General features: G+C 47.2%; 4 protein-coding genes across 4 annotated transcripts; 3 read left to right on the forward strand and 1 right to left on the reverse strand.

Annotated features, from left to right (window-relative positions):
• Window positions 1-2764: 2764 nt before the first annotated feature.
• Window positions 2765-5027, forward strand: LOC124694919. Its single transcript, XM_047227841.1, has 4 exons — window positions 2765-3006; window positions 3888-4113; window positions 4303-4396; window positions 4494-5027. The coding sequence occupies exons 1-4, from the start codon at window positions 2765-2767 to the stop codon at window positions 4805-4807; spliced, it is 876 nt and encodes a 291-aa protein (XP_047083797.1). The 3' UTR covers window positions 4808-5027.
• A 400-nt stretch (window positions 5028-5427) lies between these two features.
• On the reverse strand, window positions 5428-8823 carry LOC124701243 (peptidyl-prolyl cis-trans isomerase CYP65). Its single transcript, XM_047233289.1, has 11 exons — window positions 8583-8823; window positions 8193-8255; window positions 7995-8098; window positions 7772-7863; window positions 7581-7670; window positions 7427-7502; window positions 6941-7302; window positions 6592-6848; window positions 6197-6485; window positions 5856-5963; window positions 5428-5758 (listed from the first exon to the last, which is right to left on the reverse strand). Exons 1-11 carry the CDS (start codon window positions 8708-8710, stop codon window positions 5555-5557), a joined length of 1773 nt encoding a protein of 590 aa, XP_047089245.1. The 5' UTR covers window positions 8711-8823; the 3' UTR covers window positions 5428-5554.
• Window positions 8824-9008: 185 nt separating this feature from the next.
• Window positions 9009-11544, forward strand: LOC124701244. Its single transcript, XM_047233290.1, has 5 exons — window positions 9009-9242; window positions 10542-10686; window positions 10771-10841; window positions 10931-11134; window positions 11257-11544. Exons 1-5 carry the CDS (start codon window positions 9009-9011, stop codon window positions 11284-11286), a joined length of 684 nt encoding a protein of 227 aa, XP_047089246.1. The 3' UTR covers window positions 11287-11544.
• Window positions 11545-12129: 585 nt separating this feature from the next.
• Window positions 12130-14541, forward strand: LOC124694446 (pentatricopeptide repeat-containing protein At2g16880-like). Its single transcript, XM_047227431.1, has 2 exons — window positions 12130-12184; window positions 12252-14541. The coding sequence occupies exons 1-2, from the start codon at window positions 12130-12132 to the stop codon at window positions 14381-14383; spliced, it is 2187 nt and encodes a 728-aa protein (XP_047083387.1). The 3' UTR covers window positions 14384-14541.
• Window positions 14542-25029: the final 10488 nt, after the last annotated feature.

The following is a 25029-nucleotide window of genomic DNA, read 5'->3' on the forward strand; positions in this document are numbered from 1 at the left end:
GGACCGGCCGGCCACACCAAAGCCATTGTGGCCGCACCCCCTTATAGTGGCCGGCCACCTCCCCCTCTCCCAAACCCTAGCCGTCCCCCTCTCCTCCACCTCTCTCGCAACGCTTAGCGAAGCTCCGCCGGAGATCTCCATCGCCACCGCCACCACGCCGTCGTGCTGCCGGATTCAAGGAGGAGCTACTACTTCCGCTGCCCGCCGGAACGGGAGAAGGACGTCGTCTTCATCAACACCGAACGTGTGACCGAGTACGGAGGTGCTGCCCGATTGTGGCACCGTCAAGATCTTCTACGCGCTTTTGCAAGCGACAAGTGATCGTCTACCGCAGCAACAAGAGCCTCATCTTGTAGGCTTTGGAAATCTTCAAGGGTGAGTCTCAATCATCCCCTCGTTGCTCCCGTCTTCTAGATTGCATCTTGGCTTGGATTGCGTTCTCGCGGTAGGAATTTTTTTGTTTTCTATGCAATGAATCCCTACAACATCATGGCGCCAGAGAGGTTTGGCGACGACCTGGGTGTTTGGTATGTGACGGCGGCGACGGCTGGGAGATCAGGAGTGGCGGAGGTCTGCTTTGTTGATGTAGGGCGGCGGCGGCAGGTATCCTGCGGCGGCGGCGGTGTTTCTGGCGGCGGCGGTGGCTGAGGATCAGCGGCCGCGGCAGCTAGGTTGTTGAGGAAGAGCTTCGCTCTGATACCATGTCGAAGTTTCTAGGTTTGAACGTCAGGGTCATCCTCCTGGAAATTTCGTGTTGATATGTGCCACAAACCCGGGCCAGGTATAATACAGAGTAAGACTCCAATACACATACGTATAGGAGCTAAAACAAGAAATAAAGAAAAGAGACCCGACCCTATTACATGTTCTAACAATGATTATACCTGAAGGAGTTATGCCCCAGAGGCAATAATAATAAGAGTTATTTAGTATCTATAGCTTTATGTTTATATTTAGTATTAAGTTTATCATTTATGTTGTAACTCTTATGTTCCTTGACTATGAGGTTCGATGAAAACCTCACAAGCACATGTAGAACGATAAACAAGAAATGAAATGTTCCTCTAAATATGACTAGCTTATTTATTGTTAGATGATGGAGCTTTGCTGATCATGAGATGGTAATGCTTGCAAATAATAAGGGCTGATTGTTGGCTAAACAATGGCACATGAGAGATCCCTTTTCATCTAAAAAAAATCAGTACCAATTTTGCGGCAGCAAAACAAGTTATTTCTCGAAATCACAATTTTTTTTTGAACACAGGGAGGACCTAGAAGGCCCCAGAAACTGCATTAATAAGGAGCGGTGGGGTTACAAGTTACATAGAGGCACCGTAAGAGAAATAAAATTCCAAATACATCCTCTATTTTTTCACTAAGGACCCTGAAAAGAAATGAGGAAACGCCATCGAGTCCTTCTCCACCGAAGATGACGAACAACACACCGCCATGGCCACCCACACCGTCACCGGGGACGGAACCACTTGGGACAGGGCAGGTGATGGATGCCTTGACGGTGCCGAGGAAGATCTTCCCCTCTAGCTCTTTGGCCTGGAGGAAGTAGTTGAGGTAGCTCCGACGTCTTGCCGAATCCAGAGCTCGGAGCGGCCGCCCTTCGGCCATAAAGGTCGGCAGCAGGACGGCATCAGGCCGTTGACGAGTTGCCGCCGAGGATGCGCTCCCGAAGATCTCCTTGCATGCAGCTGCTGGACGATCCCGCTTCCCAGGTCCGCGACGGAATCCAGGATCCATCCCTCTACCATCCCCATCCGAAGAAAAACCACCAGGATCCGCCCGATCTGGATCGCCACCGCGCTTATTGAAGACGACTTGGTCAGCTCCGCCTCTAGAAACCGATCTCCACCACGGAGATCCGTCGGAGAGCGCCGCCAGCCACCACCCAGTGTCGCGCCGAAGCACTAGGAGCAACAACCGCCACGGCATAACGCCATACTCCACTAAGGAACAAACTCTTACTCTACTACTAATATATACAGGCGACCGGCCTCCTCTCCCATATCCCCTTCGGCCGGCGAGGCCACCGAAGAGGAGAGGGAGAGGAGCCGGGGAGAGGGAGAAGACTCTCAAGGGATAAGGTTGAGGGAGAGCGAGGAGGGGGGGGGGGGGGGGGGGGGGGAATGAGCGCCACGGAACATCCGAAATCACAAATAATTCTTTGATTCCATCCCCAAACAGTGAAGCTAAAATGGTCTCTTAATGGAATTCTGAGATCCATTTGAGCATCAAGCCGGAAAAAGATTATTTACCGAATCGGGTTTTCACCCCATCTTAAGCAAGATTTTAATTTTCAATCAAAGAGATCTGGTTGCATCAACCCTTTTTCTTGGTCGCCAAACTTTTCAGTATTCTCTCTTACTGGTCGGACCCATGGAGGTACGAGTAAAAAACCTTCTGTTCAATATAAATTGCGCAGATTAAGCGGCGTGATTACCTACGAATCATCAATCAAATACGATCGCAAACCAAGCGCGTACGTTGTTACACACGTGTTCCGCAAGGACTCGAGGGGACGCACCGCCTCCGTCCGTTCCGCATCCGACGGTCCAGATCGCACCACGCCCGCCGCAACCCAGAGCGGCCTTCCCTAAACCTCCGCGCGCGTCCTACCCAGGAAGAACAATAAATACCACTCGCCGCCATTCTAATCCGGCTTTGATCGAGTTGATCTCTCTCACAGCGGTTCGCCTCCCTCGATCCGTCAATCCATCCATCGCCGGAGAGGTTCGTCGCGAGATCGGAGGCGATGGGAGGGGGGAGCTTGGGACTGCGAGCCGCCGCCAAGGCCGCCATGGTCGGCGGCTACCGCTCCGCCGCCTCCTTCCGCCGCGCCGTCCTGCCCGCCGCCTCCGCCGACACCCGCCCCGTATCCACCACCATCGGCGCCGTCGACGACTGGTACATCCCCGACCGCGATGTCTTCGGCCCCGTGCCCACCCACGAGGAGGCCTTGGCCGCCACCATCGACCTCAGGGAAGCCTTCGAGATGTGCGTAACGACTAAAACCTAACCTGATTTCTTGCTCTGCGTTTCCTTGTTGAAACATTGGTGTGAACTCGGTGAAGTGGTTATCGTCTACTTTTAGATTGTTATTATTTACGGCAAACTAGATAGTAGATGTGCGAACTGGTAAGACTGACGGTTCAATTAATGACCCAGTTCAGGCTGTTACGTTAGATCTGTTATTACTTGCGGCCAGTTGTAACATACTATCATGATTGGTTAAGTTATTGATCTGATAGAGTGATATACTTACACTACTTGATGAAGAAGGTTTCCCTTTTGGCTTGATCCTACATTAATTGTTTGTTTACACCACAATTTTTTTTTGGTGATTTTCTTGTCGCATCGTGTTCATCTCATAGAGTCGTGCCATGAGAATTTTGTTTTGCAGAACATCATATACTGAATGCTTTGAATGGTTTCCCATGTATATTTCAGGAAGTACATGCCTGGTACAGATTATTATAACATTATCTCAATTAATCATTCCCATGTATGTTTCAGGAAGTACATGCATGATACAAATTAGTACAACTACACTATCTCAATTAATCATTCCCATGTATATATGTTTCAGGAAGTATATGCCTGATACAAATTAGTATACCATTATCTCAATTACTCATTCCAATAAATTAGTATAACATTATCTCAAGTTCTCAACTGATCATCTAGAGTACTAGTTCAAACCATCTGCTATGCTTCCTGTTTAAAGTTTCTAGTACTTGTTGTCCTGCACTTCCATTAATTCTATTTTAGCAACTTATTTATGCCCCTTTGGCTCTTGTGCCAGAAATTATGTTTACTAGCAAACTGATGACTCTGTTACTTAAAAAAAAAACTGATGACTTTGCTCATGTAACCAGTGCCAAGATTGACTCTCATGTTTCCCACCTGGATATTTCCAAGACACATGTCACACATAATGACCTTGATGGTTCTGCAAAGGTTGCTCAGGAAGTGTTTCAGGATCGTGTCCATTCAGAAATATCGAAGCATGAAGACGAGTTTGATAGTTTGTCCGTCACCTCTGGATCTTCTGGACGTGTTATTGAAGCCTTTACCATGCTACAGGCGAATCCTGATGCTCAGGTAAGTGAGCTGTAACTTTGTATTGCTTGACAAAGTTCCCCTCATATGACATGTTTTGAGTCCGTATCTCTTCAAGCTTTTCTATTAGCTTATGCAGATAATGGGTTTCACCAACTTTGACTTGACATGTAAGCGCAAGTAACCTATTGAGCTATGTTACATTAAGTATGGCTTCTCCTTTCTCTGCAGGACGTTGTTGCTTCTCTTGCTTCAGATAAGAATGTGTGGGAAGCTGTGATGAAGAATGAGAAACTGGTGCAGTTTTACAAGAACTGCGAGTCAGGTAAGCATCAGCCTAGCCATCAGCGTTGTTCAGTCATTTCTCTATTTCCGTTATCCTTTCCTAACATAAATTGGGTTTCTGTACTTTCCTCTGGCAGACCAGAGTGAATCTTCTTGTGCTACTGATGAAGTTAGTGACGCTGAGAGCTCACTAAGCAGCAATGATCTCTCGCTAGGCACTGGAGATGCGTTCAAGGAGTATGTTCAGAAGATGAGGGCATTCGTGTCCGAGATGGTGACGAATCTTTCGAGCATCATGCAAGACCTGATTGCCACCTCGGATGAGGGCCAGAGCAAGGGGAGGTTGAGGACTCTGATCATGAACACCAAGAAGGATTTCGCAAACGAACGGTCATCCTTCGTGCTCCTGGCTATCGCGACCATTTTCGTAGTTTTGCTCAAGCGTGCGTAGTGGGATAGAACGAGAGTGGTTGTCTGGTACTTCGGTGTCAAGTTCTGTTTCCCAGTTCAACAGGTGGTTGAATGCGCTTCTAAGGAACATGTGTTCTGCCGAAACAGTGAAAAACCATCAGGAGTTTTTTTCAAGAATTATCTTGTACTTTTGTTCACCTCGGTTGAACATGATTTGCAAGAAGAATAATATGATCACTTTACTGAATCTGCTTTAGGTATGATAACTTGTCTAGTTTTATGTTTTGACGAAATGCACAGATCTGTTTCAGGGTCAACAATGCAACTGTTGGCACATAAATCATGTGTTATATTCACTCTCAACAGTACCATCGTTAGTTAAAATTGGACCCGTTTAGTGTTCTAAGTTCAAAAGTCTCAAGAAAACCATAGTTTGAACTTTACACGCAAACTGGTAATCATCAGCTGCTACAGTTAGCCCAAGAGCTACCGTGTCTGTTACTACTTCCTCGTCCAGTTTTTAACTAGCAATATATCATCATGCAAAGTGGATGCCCAGCAATTGGGTGGGACAACTGAAACTGGAAAAACGATTGCCAGAAGTGCCTATGTAGCATCATCTACGGAGTAGAAACGATGAGTATTAGTACGACATGCCAATGAGGAATGGGCATTCTGCCCAGTCAATACACTATCATAACACGAGCTCACATGCCCAAATGTTGCTGAAGTCTCAACTGGATGTTTCTTTTGGGAGAAGCAAAGCGAAATTAATGTATACAAATATCTACCATCCAGAGAAATCCTTGAATTCTACACTAGGAGCACTCGCTTTTCTCTTCTTGCTTGAATCATCTGCTACAGTGCCATTTCCAGTTGCATCAGCAGAGCCAGCTGTCCGAGCCTTTAGATACTTGCCAACTCCGCCACCAGCACTTGTTGAAGGGGCAACACCAGTTCCTGGGTTGCTATACCATGAACCCACCTTATCCTGAATTAAGGTAAACAAATGTTAAAACCATTGGAGATTAACAAATGCAAAGAAATAAAATCGAATCTAACTGAAACAAGATGCAAAGCAGCATTACATGATCGGCATCCTTGTTCTTCTCCTCCTCCTTTGCCTTCTCTTCTTCTTCATCAGGTTCCGTATAAGGATTCACAAATACACTAACTTTCAGTAACTTGATTTCCTCCTGTAAGTCAAGGTAGAAAGAGGAATACCATGTTTAGTTAATTTTTTGTCCAGTCAAGAAACAACTATATGGGAGAACACACAAAACAATATATGCTTAAAGGACAAGTGTGGTGAAGATAATGGGCCAATGTTTTGTGGCCACAAAATCTTGTTTGCAAAAAATATATACAGTATTTTCAATCTTAAACTAATGTAAGAAAATGCAGATGAAACCAAAAGGATCATGCTAACCAATGGGCGATCATCATCATCAACAGGAACCTTTTCCATTGTTGAAAGCGTGGTAATACCACCAACCACCATGCCAAATACTGTATGCTTGAAATTTAAATGTGCTGCAGACTTGTACAAGATGAAAAACTGGGACCCATTGGTATGAGGGCCAGAATTTGCCATGCTGACAACACCCCTTCCTGAATGTAGCAGCTTTGAGTTCAATTCATCCTTGAAAGGTTGACCCCATATGGACTCCCCTCCACTTCCTGTGCCAGTTGGATCACCTCCTTGAATCATAAAGTTTCTGTAAAAAAGGTAATGATCAAATGGACAAGATTTAGACATGGCCACATGTAAAGAAGGGAATGATTGAATGCACAGCATAAAGCCAACAGAATAAGAAAACATACTTGATGCTACGATGGAAAATAAGACCATTGTAGTAGCCATTTTCGCAATGTGTAAGGAAGTTTTCACATGTCCGAGGAGTAATATCACAATGAAGCTCCAAATTCAAATCACCATGGGTGGTATGCAACTGAACATAGCCCTTCTTTTTTGGATTTTTTTCAACTTTAACATACTCAAATTCATTTTTCGTAACAGGATCATAGGAAGTCGACGTGAAAGAACGTGAAGCTGCTCCAGTAGTGTAACGACTTTTTACCTGAAATTATTTAATCAACTCTATAAGGCAAACACCCATTGCACAAGTAACAAAAGGCTTATATAAGACGTGAAGATGAGATGAGAATATACCAATTTAGCATTTACAGGAGCTCGATCCCCTGCCCTGTGCATAGCAATTCTAGCAGCAGTTTTTTCAGCAGTTGTAGATTTTGCAGCTGCTGCGCTCCTGCCATGAACAGAAGCCGAAGCAGCATCCACAACACTGAATGCTTGAGGAGGTTTAGGTTCTTTGCCTGATTTTGAGCCACCCTCCTCTTTTTTGGCTAAAAGAACAGCTAGTGCGGCAGCTCTTTCCTTTTGAGCTTTCTCTCCTCCACCGCCATGCAGAAAAGCTAACTTTCCCTTTTCAGTCCCAAGTTCCTTCATCATCTGCTTAAGATCACCGGAAACATTTATGTTGTAGGTTGGATCATCTTTCATTTTCTGCAACTCTGCACAGAAATTGGATAGTCAGAATACTTAGGTTAGCCTGTTTCAAAAGGAAAGACTACATATGTTCGATACGAAACAGGTGGCACTTAATAAGTAACAGGGAAAGAGGATGCATAATTGAACCTTCATCGTCAAGTTTGAGGCCTTGTTTGACATGGTCAAATTGTCCTAGGACCTTGCCATCAAGTGCATTTGGGTTCTACACAAGGAAACACCATTAGGCTAGGTATTGATTGTCAATAAGGTGAGTAATACAGATGCTCTTCAAAACAGCTACCTGAATTGTTAACAAGTCCTTTCGGGTGAAGGGCTCATCAGTTAGCAATTCCTTCCAATTCTTTGGCTTAATGTTAAGTTCCTGGATTGCCTATGAACATAAAGCAAGGATACATCAGCTACGAATATACGATAACACCAAGTTGACCACCTAAAAAAACACCATGAAGCTAACCAAAGTCTAAAACCGACCTCATAACAGAAGACGTTGCCGGTAGTCTTTACAGCAACTATATGCGTGAACTCTGTAAAAACTTTATTCAAAACAGGACACTGGAACTCCCCTGCACAAAAAGAACACATATGAACACCAACAGCAGAAAGCAGGTAGCGTCAAAGGAATTTACTATTGCTCTAGCTGTTTCATTTGGTTCAAGATACAATGAATTTTTCGTGGCAAAGGTTTTTAACTCACCGTCCGTGTTCTTGTGGAAAGTGAGAGGAATTAGATCCTCCTGCTTCAACGCTGCTCCAGTTACAGGATGCTTCCCGAATTTTTTAATATATGGGATTATGCTCCTGCATTCAGAAGCAAGAAATAAGAAAATCCCTCCCAACCTTGTAAGCTATTGTACCAATAAGTTATTCAAAGGAGCACCACCTAGCCACTTACATTAAATCGAAGATGCTTCCATCTGCTGTACACACCGGATCCTCGAACGGCAAAAACGTAAGCCTAATATCCAATGAAATAGCAATCAGTGGCTAAAGAGGGATTAACCTTAGTTACTAATCGAATGCTACTGTAGCTCAATTTAAATCACATGAAAGTTCAATTCAAGAACTGAATTTGAGCCCATGGAACTTACGGAGGTAACTTCATTAATTAATGACATATAACAACTAAAGATCTACTCAAAGTAAGTTCATGCCCTAAAGAAGAAACCCTATAAGCTCAAGCTCTCCCAATACTTGAATCAGAATCCTAAATTACCAATAGAACAAAAGTAAGCAGGCAAATCTTCCACCAAGCTGGAGAAGAAAAGAGAAAGAAGGTAATTACGCGCAGCAGTAGAAAGGGAGGCGCTGGAATGGCGCGATGGCCTCCCTGTTCTTGGCGCCGCCCCACTCTGTCGCCCACTCCGTCGCCGTTATGAACATCCGGTCCTTGCTATGCTGCTTCTTACCCATATCCGACTATCCTAGAGTACGCGGGCCTCCGGCCGGTCGTGGGGTGGCCCTGCCGGGCGGTCTGATTTCGCCGGCGGCGAGGTGGAACGGCGAGATTTGACGACGGGGAGTATCCGGGTCGGGGAAAGAGAAGAAAAAGGCAGATAAAACACGGCTTGGGCCGCTGGGGTCGGTGCGAAACAAATTCGGCCCAGACCAGCCCAACCAAGCCCAGGAGCGGCCCAAAGGCATGGCGCAAGTGGGCACGCAGCGCAGCTCAGGCCGAGCGAAGAGGAGAGGTCTACTCGAGTAGAGCAGGATGGGCAGCGGCGGCGGCGGTAGCCCGACGGCGAGCAGCAGCAGCAGCGACGATGACGGGGACGCGACGTGGAAGGCGGCCATCGAATCCGTCGCTGTCGGGGGGTTCGGCTACCCGCCGTCCAACGGCGCGGCGAAGGCCGCCTCTGGCGGCGGCGACGACAACCACGGGTTGGAGCAGCCGCCGCTGGAGGAGAAGGCCCAAGCGCCCGGGCTTAAGCTTTACCAGATCAAGGTGTGTTGATTTCCACACTGGCCATTGCTATTATGCTTGCTAGTTATTCTTGGGGCAAAGATTACTTTCTGCTCCTAACTCTGTGATTTCTTCGTTTCACGGCCTCCACTTAGTGCTTTGCTTGATGTCTTAGGTTTCACTGTGCTAATTTCTGTTAGGATGTGGTGTCTGAAGAGCTTCATGCATCCATATTTGAGTCTCTTCCACCTTTGCCACATAATTCATTCGGGCTGCCTGAAGGAACTAGAATTAGCTGATTCACTTGGAATAGTCTGGGTTAAGTTAGTAACAATGAGTACATTGGCTTGAAATTCGCTCCCTCCGTTCCATAATATATTATATGTCAGTAACAATGAGTACATCTTATATTATGTGGACAGAGTATGTTCAAGTGAAATATATCAGTGCTATCAGAAGAAGCACATACATACTCACACTTGTAAATAGCCATGGTGAAATATATATTGCTATCAGAGAAGAAGCACATGCATACCCACACATAGACTAGAGCTTTTTTTTTTTGGATGTAATCAATCATGTTCCATTCCATAGGATGTATACTAGTACATTGCTGCCACTTTGGCGATTTTCCCTAATGCCATTTCACAAAATGCCACAACTTATTTCTTAACTACCCGGTATAAAAGCTTACTTTGTCCCCTATTTTACATTGCCAGCGCCTGAGTGCTTCATATTACTTTGATCTCTTCATAAGTGTCCTGTTCCATATGTGAGATCATTTCCTGTTAAAACAGGACCCCATATTTCGGTTGGTACCTATCCCAGCCAGATGCATAGTGAAGAATATAAATACTTTCAGTTGGAAAAGAAAAAGCTGAAAATGACAACTTATATTTTGTGTGCTAGTCTTGTTGTCTTTGGGAACAGCGGACATACTACGTTAATTTTATTCATGTCAGCTGATGATTGCGCTGATTGGTTGCTATTTAGTGGACTAGTTGTCTGCTTAGTTCACAACTCGACAACTCGTGCATATTCTTGGCTGTAAAACATGTGAATGTCATTCACTACATCCTACAAATCTATATTACTGTTCACTTTCATGAGACTTTTCAGTATGTAGAAGCTTGCATGATGCTGGTGTGCATTCAGGCCTGCAATCTGCATATGTAGCATCAGCATTTCACTTAAACAAACCTTTCTTCTAAGTTTCTACTTTTCTCTTTGCACTTCATTCAGCTGTTCTTCCGATTATATCATTATTTCTTGAAGTTAGGCATAGGAAGTCATACTATGTTATGCATTATGATCTTACAAGCTTCATCTGGTTTGTTTTAGGTAAGAAATATGTTGGACGATATGTTAGAGAAAAATCTCGAAATAGTGAGCAATCCTTGCTCAAACTTGGCTGACCCTGTGGAAACAGGCGGAGGGATAAAATTATTTAAGAAGGCACCACCTGGCATCAGAATGGATGCCATAGGTATGTGATGACTGTGATTATCTTCAATAATCTCGGTGTATAGATCCTTTCATGGCGGTAATACATATTAATGTGTATTTCTAGATAAATACCATGTGCAACTCAAGAGGCCAAGGATTCTTCCCACACCACAGATTGACGAGAAATCAAAGAAGGTTGGACATCTCTTTTCATAGTAATTTTACCTATGCCTGTGAGGTTAATGTCATATTTTTTACTCATCACACCGCGACCCTGTTTTCAGTTCAGGCATATGGTTCGGTCTGTCGTTGTTGATGGTAACGACGTACTTGTTTCCGCAAAAGAAGCGTCCCAAATATCATTGGCTAAAATGGAAGCCAGAGAAACCGCAGCAAAGGCCAAAGCCAAGAGGGAGGAAGAACGGGTGACCAAGCTGAAGAAGGTTAGGGGAGAGAAGTGGCTTCCTTCCATTGCTAGAGAAATGAAGGTAAACAAACGCATACTGTAAATCACTCTTCTATGGCCAAGTTTGGTGGTATAGAGTCGATCAACATTTGTCTTAACAAATATATGACGCCAGCATACATTGTGTTCGTGTTGCCCGTGCAGAAAGAAAAAGCTTGGGAACAACGGAAGTGATGCTGGATCACGTCAGCAGGGCTACAATTGCTATGGTCTCTCTTTTAGTGATGCTGCCGGTTCTTTTATAACTACTTCACCAGTTGGAGGGATAGTCGATAAGAGGACCGTTTTGGATTAATAGAAGCAGTGGCATGATAGTGATTTTTTGTTTTAGTCTGGAGAATGTATCTCTGGGTATCATTTGAGCGCACTCTTTTAGTCATGGGATTTTTGTAGCAAGAATCTGTAGTGTACTAATGTTCCAGGATTGTGATATGGAATGGAAGTAACAATACATTCTTACGGAATTGGTCGCAAAGCAAGTCACGCTGTGTCTGTCAAGTTTCAACTGTGAACTGTCAAGCAGGCCCTGCCTCACAAATGGGGCTGAAACTTCCGTGCATACACACATGGAAATTTGTGGTGCGAGCTTGAATTTCATTTCTATTTGAGGAGACAGACACCAAAGTAGCCTGTTGTACAATTTTAGATGCCCAAAGTTTTCCACTCTACCAAGTTTTTTTTTAAACACAAAACAAATCCGAGTGTTTATATTGTACGGAGTTTCCATTTTTTCTCTTCTCTCCGGGCCAAAAATCCCCAAATGCCACTCCTCCGCAGCTGGGCCGAAGGGCAGCCCAAGCACGCCATGTCCTCTGATCTCCAGTTTCCCTCTAGGCTCTAGTCCTTTCCCCTTCGCAGCGCCGTCGCTGAACCGCCGTCCGCCGCCTCCCCTCCTCCCCATGGACACTCCGCCGTTCTCCGCCCCGCCGGCGGCCGCTTCACGACCCGGACTCCGCGCTCGTCGCGTCCGTGGCGGACGCGCTCGTATCGGCGTCCCGCCTGCCCGCGCCGCCGCCCATGCCCACCCTACTAGCCGCCTACCTCCCGCGCCTCACCGCCTCCCACCACCCTCGCGTGCTCTCCCTCGCCGCCTCCAACCCGGCGCTCGCCTCGCCGGAGCCGCTCCTCGCCTACCGCAGCCTCGTCTCGCCGCCCTCCTGCCTCCCCTCCCTCCTCCCGCTCCTCCCCGTCCTCCCCTACCGCCACCTCTCCCCGCTGCTCCTCTCCTTCCTCCCGCTCGACCCGCTCCGCCACCTCCACCGCCACCTCCTCGGCATCAATCTCACCTCGACCCCGCTCGCCGACGCCGCGCTCTCCGCCTACTCCCGCCTCCGCCTGCCCGCACCTCGCCGCGCAGCTCCTCCACTCCCTCCGCCGCCGCGGCCACGCCCGCCCCTCCCTCCAGGCCGCAAACGCCGTCCTCTCCGCGCTCGCGCGCAGCCTCTCCACCTCGCCGCAGGCCTCCCTCGACGCCTTCCGCTCCCTCGTCGCGCTCCGCCTCCACCCCAACCACTACACCTTCAACCTCCTCGTCCACACCCACTGCTCCAAGGGCACCCTCGCCGACGCCCTCGCCACGCTCTCCACCATGCAGGGCTTCGGCCTCTCCCCCGACGCCGTCACCTACAACACGCTCCTCCACGCGCACTGCCGCAAGGGCATGCTCGGCGAGGCCAGGGCGCTCCTCGCCAGAATGAAGAAAGATGGGATCGCGCCCACACAACCAACCTACAATACCCTCGTGTCGGCTTACGCGAGGCTCGGGTGGATCAAGCAGGCCACCAAGGTCGTGGAGGCCATGACAGCCAACGGCTTTGAGCCTGACCTGTGGACGTACAATGTGCTCACCGCTGGGTTGTGCCAGGCGGGGAAGGTGGACGAGGCGTTTAAGCTCAAGCATGAGATGGAGCGGCTTGGAACTTTGTTCCCAGATGTTGTGACCTACAATACACTCGCTGATGCGTGCTTCAAGTTTCGGTGCTCGTCTGATGCACTAAAGCTGCTTGAGGAAATGCGTGACAAGGGGGTGAAGGCGACTTTGGTCACGCATAACATTGTTATCAAGGGCCTTTGCAAGGATGGAGAGTTGGAGGAGGCGCTGGGGTCTCTGAAGAAGATGGCAGAAGATGGTTTAGCGCCAGACGTGATCACGTACAATACGTTGATTGATGCACATTGTAAGGCCGGCAATGCTGCCAAAGCATATCAACTAATGGATGAGATGGTAGGGAGGGGACTCAAATTGGACACCTTCACACTCAATACTGTGTTGTACAACCTATGCAAGGAGAAGCGTTACGAAGAAGCTCAGGTGCTGTTGCAGTCTCCAGCGCAAAGGGGTTTCGTGCCTGATGAAGTCAGCTATGGCACAGTGATGGCAGCCTACTTCAAGGAGTATAATCCTGAGCCTGCTCTGCATCTGTGGGATGCCATGATTGACAGGAAGTTGACGCCAAGCATTTCAACTTACAACACATTGATCAAGGGGCTCAGCAGAATGGGGAGGTTGAAAGAGGCGATGGACAAGCTGAATGAGCTCATGGAGAAGGGGTTGGTGCCGGATGAAACCACATATAATATCATCATCCATGCCTACTGCAAGGAAGGGGACTTGGAGAATGCCTTCCAGTTCCACAACAAGATGGTGGAAAATTCCTTTAAACCGGATGTTGTTACCTGCAACACTTTGATGAATGGACTGTGTCAGCAGGGAAAGCTTGACAAAGCATTGAAGCTCTTTCAGTCATGGGTAGAGAAAGGGAAGAAGGTTGATGTTATCACATACAACACACTAATTCAAGCTATGTGCAAAGATGGGGATGTTGATACTGCGTTACAGTTTTTTTCTGATATGGAGGTCCGGGAATTGCAGCCCGATGCATTTACTTACAATGTAGTGTTATCTGCACTATCTGAGGCAGGGAGACTAGAAGAAGCGCAGAATATGCTGGATAAGTTAGCTGAGAGTGGAAAATTGTCTCAAAGCTTTTCTTCTCCCCTATTGAAGCCTCCTTCTCTGGATAAAACAGAGTCAGTGAAGGATCTCCAGGTTAAAACTGAGGACGAAACTGGTGGAAATCCGCAAGATAGTATTCTGGAGGACTACACGAAACGCCTAAATGAGCTATGCACCGGTGGGCAATTGAAAGAAGCTAAGGCTATTTTGGATGAGATGTTGCAAAAGGGAATGTCTGTTGACAGTTCAACATATATATCTTTGATGGAAGGGCTTATCAAGAGACAGAAAAGGCTAACACATGCAGCTGGGTAGTACAGACTGTTGATTTTTGCTGCTTTATGATATGAGTTAGTCATAACTCTGACAAACTTGAGCTCTTTATATCGATGAGCATGATGTACATAAAAGGGGTAGGTATGTGATCTGTGTCTTTCCTAATTTCACCATTAGAATTGTTTCAATTTCAATACAAAGTAAATCCTCTAGGGCCTTCCTCTTGTTATCCACAAATATAGCAGCTGCTTCAGCTTGCTCAATTCTTGTGTTGCATTGCTTGATTGTCTCCCTGCCATCATCCATCACGTCAATCTGCTTCTTCAGCAGCATCTCCGTGTTCGAGGATACAAACTCCCTTTCTGACATATAGGAGCAATAAAAAGAGTGGTACTCCTGGCCACTTCGGTCAATCGGATTGCCATCCGCACTACGCTCACCAAAGAGGTGGTAGGGTGACATCGTGGAAATACCCTGGCGATCCTTGTGGCATATGCGGGCGATGGCGCCTGCATGGCTATCTCCACAGAGTTGGCCTCAGTGTACTCCATATCCGGGCCTGCAAGGTCCCTAATACGCCCCTGAATATGGGTCGTATCAGCCACTTCTCGGTACCATGCTCTGGGTACACTATCTTGCCATAGAAGGTTTGGGGGTGGAATCCAACATTCTTGGCCAGGTCAAGCAGTCTCTCTCTCCAGTACCACGATGTGAAAGATCGGGCATCAAATAAGGACCTGGGGTAGAGAATCCTCCCAACAACGCGATGAACGCAGCCTGGAGAAGAGGGAACGAATCCAGCAAGCAACGGATCGATGAACGATACGCCTCAAACCAAGAGCTAGACAATCCTTGATGAACACAAGAACCTTCGCAGCGGATATAATAGATAACGGCAGCGCCGTACCCCCGGAGGGATGATACACGTGATCACACGCAATAGGGAAACCTTAAACTTTTAGACTAAACTTGTTCTCTCCCTAACCCTAGCCGTGCCATCTCCTTATATGAGGGAGAGGTGGCCGGCCGGCCCCCCTTATTGGGCCTAACCTAGTTCGACTTGGACAGGCCCAAGTCAAACAGACTCTATTAAAACCCTAGATGGCCCACCACATGACCTGGCTACATTATTATTTCCTAATAACAAGATTATAATAAACTACTGGTACAACCTTAGACCCAAATATCATATCAATGGCTGTCCTAGACTACCAGGCCCGGATATCCATATCAGAACCGACCTACAGAGGTACCCGGATCCGAACCGCCCTACGAAGGTAGCCGGATCCCAACCGACCTATGAGGTAGCCGGAACCGAACCGACCTACAGAGGTACCCGGATCCGAAGAGGTCTATGCCAGGAGTCAGATCCGTGAAGGAAGCCCGATCCATGATGACAAGTTAGGAATAGGTGGATCCTTGATGTACACGGCAATGTAATATTCCGTAGTTAGGCAACTTGTATTCCGGGTAGGACTCTCCATAGAAACCCTAGATCCGGGCGCCTATATAAGCCGGATCCTGGGAGCCTGAGGGGAGATCTCGAGCTAGAAGCGAGACAACCACAACTCATTGTAACAACGCGAAAGCACCCAGATAATTCCAGACAAGCAGCAGTAGGCCCTGTCTTCGAGCAGGTGTTCCGAAGCTGGGTAAATCGCGTACCACCGTCCCGAGTGTTCTCCGCCCTATGGCCCCTACTTTTTCTCCCCTCCTTGAGAATCCCTCCTCTGGAGTACCGTCGAATAGGCAAAGACAATAGCGATGTTCGACGCCGCCACGGCGGAAGAGATGCGCCTCCGCCGGGCGGAGGAGATGGGCGAGCAACGGCGTGCAGAGCAGCTGCAGCGGCGCCGCCATGCGAACGAGAGCTGCGGCGGCGTGCGGACGATCTGTACGAGCAGCGGCTGCGGATGCGGGAGCTCCATCAACGACAGCGGTAGGAGGCGCTGGAGCAGCAGATGCAGGAGGAGGTGGTGGCAGCGGAAGTGGCGGCCTAGGAGGTGGATGCGTTGGCGGTGTCGGCTGCGGCGCAATTGGAGGACGAGGAGGAGGACGACGATGACGACGACTTCGACTAGTCCTACGACGACGGGCCGGACCCGGAGGAGGCGACGACGCAGCAACGGGCGCTCCTCGAGTCGTTTGAGTCGCAGAAGCTGCAGAACAACGCCCGTGCTCGCGAGGAGGACAACGACGCGTGGGTTCGTCATGGCGTCGAACTCTCCCTCCAGCAGGAGCAGCTGCGGAGGGTAGGCGACGATGCGGCGAACGAGCACCGGCGTCTTCTCGTCACGCTCCGTAGGGAGAGGCGGCACGTGGCGCACGAGCTGCGGCGGAGGGGAGGCGACGACGGGGCGGGGCCGTTGAACGCACCGCCGGGCGGCCAGTAGGCTAGGGTTAGATAATCTAGCCGTTTTAATTCAAACTTGTAAAATATAATCAAATTTGAATGAAAACCTTTATTTTTGTGCATCTTTATTGATTTGGGGCCTCGTTTGGGGGACGCGACTGGGCAGGGACATCCCCATACGCGGCACGAAGAAGAAGCGTCCCTCAAACGCTCGATCCGGCGCCGTTTGGAGGACGCTTTGGGGGACGCGACTGGAGATGATCTAAGGTGAGCTCTAGTAGGCCACCGTGTACCTGGCATGGTCCAGGGCCAGATGTGATTAAGCTGAACTGTGATGGTGGAGTCAGAGAAGAGCAGGGTATAGCAGGAGGCGGTGGTGTGGTGAGGGATGCAAGGGGTTTTAGAGCTGCATGGTGCCATATTTACCATGGCATATCCGATCCTCTCTCTGTCGAGACTCTAGCCTTTAGAAATGTTGTGGCCTTTGCAAAGCAACAGGGTTATGTGCGAGTCACATGTGAATCGGATTGCGCAGAGCTGGTGAGCTTATGGAAAGGAAGGAAGAACCAACGTTCTTCAATAGCTCCGATGTTAAGTGAGATAGATGAGCTTAGCTCTTCTTTTTGAGTTTTTTGAGTTTAGTTTTGCGGGTAGAACTGCTAACAAGGTAGCTCATGAGTGTGCTCGCTATGCTTGTGAGAGTGTTGTAGATGCCGTTTGGGTAGATGTTTATCCAGATTTTCTTAGTTATTGCCTAGAGGCTGATTGTAACACTGTTATGAATTAATAAAGCAGCGTGTTCCCTCAAAAAAAAAAAATACATTGTTCATCGATGAGGGTTCACTTGCCTGATGGTACGTTCTCCAGGCCAAGTTTCATCCATGAGCAACTGTTCATAGTCTGGTGGGGTTCTCATGAAAGTAATTGCCAGACCAGATCTGCCATTCTATCTTTGTAAAGTTCTGGTGCTCTTTTGAGATAACTGATGTAGAGTTTGACAAGTACTGTTTACCCTTTCCTTGTTTCTGGCTGATCAATTCCTTTTATTACGCCATGGTAATAATAATTCTGGTTAAGATTGGCCTAATACTATCTCTGATAAACATTCCACTATTTGCAAGCAAATATTTTGACAATCATCACCAGCAGATGTTGCAGATACTGTATGTATCACATAATGTTCCTTTGCTTGTGGAAGTTTGAGGCTTTTGAGCTTTGCATTGTCAGATTGTTCTGCATTGTACGTCCTGATATCATATTATAGAACTACAGGTACGATAGGCAAATACGTAAGTCTTCTTTTCTTCAGTTCCCTTTATTTTCTATTCAGGACTGATTATAGCCTGCTGCCAAAAAATTTAGTACCCTGTGCTTGCTTGTTTTGCGATTACCCTGTAATGATTATAACTCATCGCTGTGTTCAGGTTCAAGCTCGATGAGGTTCTGCAGCGTTGACGTCAACCTCACCAGAGCCATTTGCCGCCTCTCTTCCCCTGCAGTTTACTGCCGTTCCTTCACCCGTGGAACTTCGCCAGAAATGTCGGATAGGAGAATTGCTGCTGCATCTTTGAGATCAACGCCCAGGGCCGCAGTTTAATGTTTGCCGGTAATTGTGGCAGCAGAACCCACCAATGAATTTTGTATTTCATGTAGCCAGCTATTTCTTATTTTCCATGACGGTTGCTTGCTTTAGTTCCATGTTGTATCCTCTCTGCAGCCTCAGCGGCGTCCATGTGTCTTTGCAAGGTACCCAAAGTAATCACTGCAGTATTTACTTATCTAAAATCGGCATGCTTCCTCCCGGTATGTGACACTACTTAATTTACTTGAGGTTGACTATGGAGATAATCCTTGTGGTTCCCAGGGTTGCTTTAAGTGTTATTCCTTCTGCATAATAATCCTAAAGAAAATTTGTTTGAGCGGCTTTATTGTGTTCCTTTATGTGATATTTACTTCGATTAGGATTCTTTCTCCTACAGACTTTTCTCCTTGGTGTGATTGATTATAATTCTCGTTGAAGTGTAAGTAATAATATTGATCTTCATGCTTTGCCATCTTTTTCCATGTTTTACCTGGTTGATATGCTTCTGGCCTTTAATTTTTGAAGTGAGGTATATTTAATTGGACTTTCTGCTGCATAATAATCCTAAAGAAAATCCATTTGAGTGCCTTTATTGTGTTCCTTCTATGTGTTACTTACTTTGACAAGGATGCTTTCTCTTCTAGACTTTTCTCTTTTATGTGATTATAGTGCTGTTTGAAGTGTAAATAATAATATTGATTGATTTTCTTGCTTTGCCACCCTTTTCCATGTTTGAGGTGAGATACTAATTTTTCAGATTTTGATGGCATATGATTCTTTATTTTTAGTTTGCAAGTTCTTTGTCAGTTTTCTTTTGTTATGAGGTGTGCTCTCTGTCCCTTTGCTTAGTTGCTCTCTGGTGAGTCACCAAAGATAATTAGCAGGTCTGTATGTTAACCAGGAGAACAACCTGAGATGCACCAAAGATAGTTGCGTAATATGTGAGATGACTTCATTTGCGGGTGAGAACAATGTGCAATCAGAAGTAACAGGCCATGGTCATCATGGCAAAAATATTGTGCTATTTACTGCCACCGAACAATATAAATTATTGAAATATCGCTCCTCTCTGTGTTATCTATCTCTCTCATTTCACCCTTTTGTCTCATGGACGAGGGCGTGGGTTGTAGGGAACAGAGGAGGGGTGTGAGCCAACGTGCCTACTGTGGCTGTCACCGCCCCCATGTCCACACCATCCATATCGATGCTGCCCCAAGGTGGATAAACGAAGGAGGGCGGGGTATGGCCGAGGAGGGTGTCTGGTGTGGCCGTCACCGCCCTGATGCGATTGCCTCTGGCGCCCTTTGTGCCCAGGTAGTACCATCCTTTCTGCATACAGCTCATATTTTTGTTAAATTGTTTTGTTGCTTTTGGACTTCTTCCTTTGACCTGCATTTGGCAATATATGGTTTCTCACTCATTATGTCAGATGCTCAGATGAGGTGCTTGCATTGCCCACATCACCATGCCTCCACACCGTCCGCCATCTTTTTTACTTCGCTTGTCATGGGGAATGTGTCCTGCTCAGCTGCTACCACTCAGACTACGTCAACTACAAAGGTGTCAACACGGTGCACAAGATAATTCATGGAATGGTCAAAAGAGAATACCAAGGCCCAAGGGGCAGAGCATTTTTTGTTGTTGCGTACATGTGATGATGCCAGTATAATCTGGTTGTCCCATTTCCTTTGGTAATGACATATTGTATGATGTAAGCCTCGCCTTGCACATATAAGCATATATCCAGACTGTTCTAAGGTGTAACCAAAAGGTCTCATGGTGCCTCTACTTGAGATTACTGCTTAGATGAATTCTACAATTATTATCTATGTAAGCTACTACATGAATTTATTTGAAATATAATTGCTTACCTGTATTGCTATAAGTACCATGAGACTTTTATCTGTGTAGGTGGTTAATCAACTATATTACTACGTTTTATTAGCACTAACATTATTATACACTGCCAATCGTTCAATGATTCATGGTTCTCATGATGTCTGCAAGACATCTACTATTTAATTACAAGATTTAAATCTACAGCTGGCAACATTGGTCTACTTCTCTATCGATCCAATTACAAATGTGGCGTAAATACAAAATATGGTTTACATAGGGATCATGCATGCTCAAATATTTTTAGGCCTAATTTTAGGCTTGAATACTGTCTTGGTTTTCCCATTTGCGCGCAACAGGTCATCTAGTAATGAAGAAAGAAGCCATTGCATATGACGCTGCCGTCTCCTCCCCGCGCCGGCTTTGTTGGCCACGCACGGCCCGTGGAGTGGACTATGGGAATATTCCTCTCGTCAGCTCCTGTGTCTCCTTGACGGCTGGTCCGTGATTAAGTTAAGTGGAGTATTTCATTTCACATGCCACTGGTTAGAGGTTTGTTGCGGTGTATATATACGAGTACAACAAGACTTTACAAGTGCAGAGTCTGCTTTGTTTCTGTGCTCCGTGACTGGGTTATATTATTTCGGTGTTCTTCATGTCAATGCGAGGAGCAACGGGTACTGTACTATGAAGTATGAATTTATGATGTGACTTCGAACTTGGAAGCTTCATGTTATTTTGGCTTGAGACGGCTGGCTAGTGGCTTGAGGTACGATTTGTCGTCTTTGCTGATCTTATGGGAGGGGCCGTCCTGTTGGTGCTACTGCACACTCGTCATCTACTCATCTTCTTCCATTGGCATAAAAAAAAGAAGGGTTATTCTGCTTCGTACTCCATTTTGAAAGCAAACAATTTAGGTTTTGATACCTAGAAAGATGAGAACCTGAGGTCCTCGTGCATCTCCATCGGTTCGGTCCCGGTGTAAAAGCATCTATAGCAGAGCCAGTATATCTCCGAACCGAAAACACGGAGTTTGGTCTCCCGAACTGTTCAGTTTAGATAGTTTTTGTTACGGCGCAGATTAGAAACAAAACTCGCGAACTGAAAAAACGAAAATCAAACGCGGTGGAAAAATGTGATACGACGATCTTGCGAAATTGAACCAATTTGCTCCAATCGAGCTACTTTCGTCAATAATTTACATTTAAACTAGCTGAAATAACGTGGCAGTTCGAGCTACATTCGATAATTTAAGACCTAAACTACTAGATTAGGCCCCGGATTGTCACCAGGGCAGTTCTTGCGGCAGCGGAGGGTTTTTCCGCGCCGGAAAGTCCTACGCGACGATGACCGCGGCCACCTCGAACGCCGCCGCCTCCGCCGAGCCCCGCAGGCTAGGGGCGGCCCGTATGCGTCGTCGTCGTCATTGTCGTCACCGCGCTGGGGAAGCGCCGATAGCGGTGGGCTGCACGAGCCGACCGGGGGGGGGCTCCTCGGCTTCTCCTTCGCGCTCCTCCTCACGCGCTGACCGGCGCGCGAAAGCTCGCGGCCACTTCCATGCCGCCCGCTTCCAAGCGCCGTCGGAGCGCACCCACCTCGCGCGGTCCGCCTTCGACCGTGCACCCGACAGACGTGGAGCTGTCTTCCCGATGCCGATTCGGCCCCCTCCCCTACCTATGCGTCTAAAGCGGCCCATTGTGGATGGAGAGGTGGTGGCGGCAGCGGCGGAGCAGCAACATCGGCAGTGGAATTGCTCGCCGGAGAGGAGGCATGCGACATCGGAGGAAGTGGTAGCGGCGGAGGGGAGTAGGGTTTGGAAAACGAACTCCCCTCCAGGGCCCCTTTTAATACGGCCCAGTTTCGGCCTGAACCTGTATTTCCGCCGGACTTTCTTGGTTTTGGCCAGTTTTACGGATTCTGTTAGAGATGCTCTAAATAGAGCAAGACTGGTCATTTGCATCCGTGAGGTCAAAATTAGGGTTGCCTCTAGCCCAACGGTATGAAGCAAACTGACTCAGTTGTTCGCCGAGACACAATCCCGACCCCAATTTGGGGAGAGAATGCATCGGCGCGGACATGACGCTCATATAGCGTGTGACCACGCCCCTGCTTCGTATCGACCTTGCCTGCTTCGTCTTTCTGTGCGATAGTACCGGAGGGACGACATCGCTCCAGCTGAGTCGTGAGCTGAGTCATGTTTTAATGGTGCTACCGGCCAAGAAAAATAAATGGGCATGCAGCAAGGCTGAAGTTCCCCATGCCTAGATATGTGTGCCAGCCTTAATGAGCGCCACCACCCATTCGGATGCTTCGACGTATAAAATGGGGTATTCGCGCACCGTACCCTCATACAACCCTAGCGCCACACATCCACAACCCTAGCCCCGCCTTCCAATCTCTCCCAACGTGATCCATGGTGGGTTCAAGGGGCCGAGGTCGTGGTCGTAGCCGCGGTTGGAGCAGGGGTGGCCTTGCTCGATCAACACCGCATGCACGCTCGCCCTCACCTGCAGGGAGATGAGACGGAGTGCCTGCACGACATATTCTTAGAGTTCATCTTCCTCATCAAGGAGGACCCCTTCAGCAAAAAGAAGCTCCGAAACAAGTTCGCGTAGTTTCTCGATGGCCGGGAGCCGGCCGAGGTGCACCTGCGGGAAGCCAATTGCGGTTTTTGTCGGTGGCCTGTTGAGGTCATGTTCGATGGGCAAGACTAGATATACCTCTACACTGGTTAGGATAAGTTTGCCCGCCCGGACAACCTTGATGTTGGTTTCCTGCTAAACTTCTTCTAACAAAGCGATTGTGGGGTGAGGTTCAAGGTGCTAGAACTTAGACGACTGATAACCCACAAGTATAGGGGATTGCGGCAGTCTTCGCGGGAAGTAAAACCCAATTTATTGATTCGACACAAGGGGAGACAAAGAATACTTGAAAGCCTTAACAGCGGAGTTGTCAATTCAGCTGCACCTGGAAACAGACTTGCTCGCAAGAGTTTATCAGTAGTAACAGTTTTATAGTAGTAGCAGTAGTGAAATAACAGCAGCAGAGTAACACAGACAGCAGTAGTGATTTTAGTAAACAGCAGGATTAAAATACTGTAGGCACAGGGTTGGATGTCGGGCGTTGCATGGATGAGAGAAACTCATGTAACAATCAAAGCAGGGCATTTGCAGATAATAATAAAGCGGTGTCCAAGTACAAAGCAATCCATAGGCATGTGTTCCATATATAGTCGTACGTACTCGCAATGAGAAACTTGCACAACATCTTTTGTCCTACCAGCCGGTGGCAGCCGGGCCTCTAGGGAATCTACTGGATATTAAGGTACTCCTTTTAATAGAGTACCGGAGCAAAGCATTAACACTCCGTGAACACATGTGATCCTCACATCACCGCCATCCCCTCCGGTTGTCCCGATTTCGTCACTTCGGGGCCTTTGGTTCCGGACAGCGACATGTGTATACAACTTGCAGGTAAGATCATAAAACAATGCATATCATGATGAAATAATAACATGTTCAGATCTGAGATCATGGCACTCGGGCCCTAGTGACAAGCATTAAGCATAACAAGTTGCAACAATATCCTCAAAGTACCAATTACGGACACTAGGCACTATGCCCTAACAATCTTATGCTATTACATGACCAATCTCATCCAATCCCTACCATCCCCTTCAGCCTACAGCGGGGGAATTACTCACACATGGATGGGGAAACATGGATGGTCGATGGAGAGGCGTCGGTGATGATGATGGCGATGATCTCCTCCAATTCCTCATCCCGGCGGAGTGCCAGAACGGAGTTTCTGGTCCCCGAGACGGAGTTTCGCGATGTGGCGGCGTACTGGAGGGTTTCTGGTGACTTCGACTTCCTTTTCGCGATTTTTAGATCGAACCCCTTAAGTAGTCCAGAGGGGGGCGTCGGAGGCCAGCCGAGGGGGCCACACACTAGGGCGGCGCGCCCCCTGGGCCGCGCCAGCCTGCTGTGTGGGGCCCTCGGGCCTCCACCTGGCTTGCCCTTCTGGCTCCGAGAGTCTTCTGGTAAAATAGGCCCTTTGGTATAAATTCCGAGAATTTTCCCGAAAGTTGAATTTCTGCACAAAAACAAGACACCAGAGCAATTCTGCTGAAAACAGCGTTAGTCCGCGTTAGTTGTATCCAAAATACACAAATTAGAGGCAAAACAATAGCAAAAGTGTTCGGGAAAGTAGATACGTTTTGGACGTATCAACTCCCCCCAAGCTTAGCTTATTGCTTGTCCTCAAGCAATTCAGTTAACAACTGAGTGCGATAAATGAACTTTCACGAACACATTTGCTCATATGATGTAAATATTCTCATGATATGGCTAACACTTAGGTGGTTCATAATAAGGTACATGCAAATAAGATTATCTAACAGCTATGTCAATCATGGAAAGGTACCAACAATTAATAATAAGCATCATGAATCATGTCTATAAGCAGGATTGCAATGTTCATAAAAGGATATGATAAAGTGGTATCTCACTTGCCCGAATTTGAACAGCAAAACATAAATGCCCAGGCACCTCTGAGGTTTATAGAAAGACTAGAAATAGAGATTGTTAAAGATAAAAGCATCAAAGTTATACCACAATCAATCATATTTTGGGACAAGCATATTATACTAAGAATTACAGTTGTGCTCTCAAGAAAGTGCTCAAAGAAAGGATGGAGACGCAACATAAAAGTAAAAGATTGACCCTTCGCAGAGGGAAGCAGGGATTAACATGCGCTAGAGCTTTTCATTTTTAAAACAGGAGTAAAATCATTTTGAGAGGTGTTTGTTGTTGTCAACGAATAGTAATGGGTACATCAACTACCTCGCCAACCAGATTTTCAAGAGCGGCTCCCATGAAGAACGTTATTTCTACCAGCAAGGTAGATCATCCC

This window comes from Lolium rigidum, chromosome 3 (assembly GCF_022539505.1).
Source record: "Lolium rigidum isolate FL_2022 chromosome 3, APGP_CSIRO_Lrig_0.1, whole genome shotgun sequence".
NCBI classification, from domain to species: Eukaryota; Viridiplantae; Streptophyta; class Magnoliopsida; order Poales; family Poaceae; genus Lolium; species Lolium rigidum.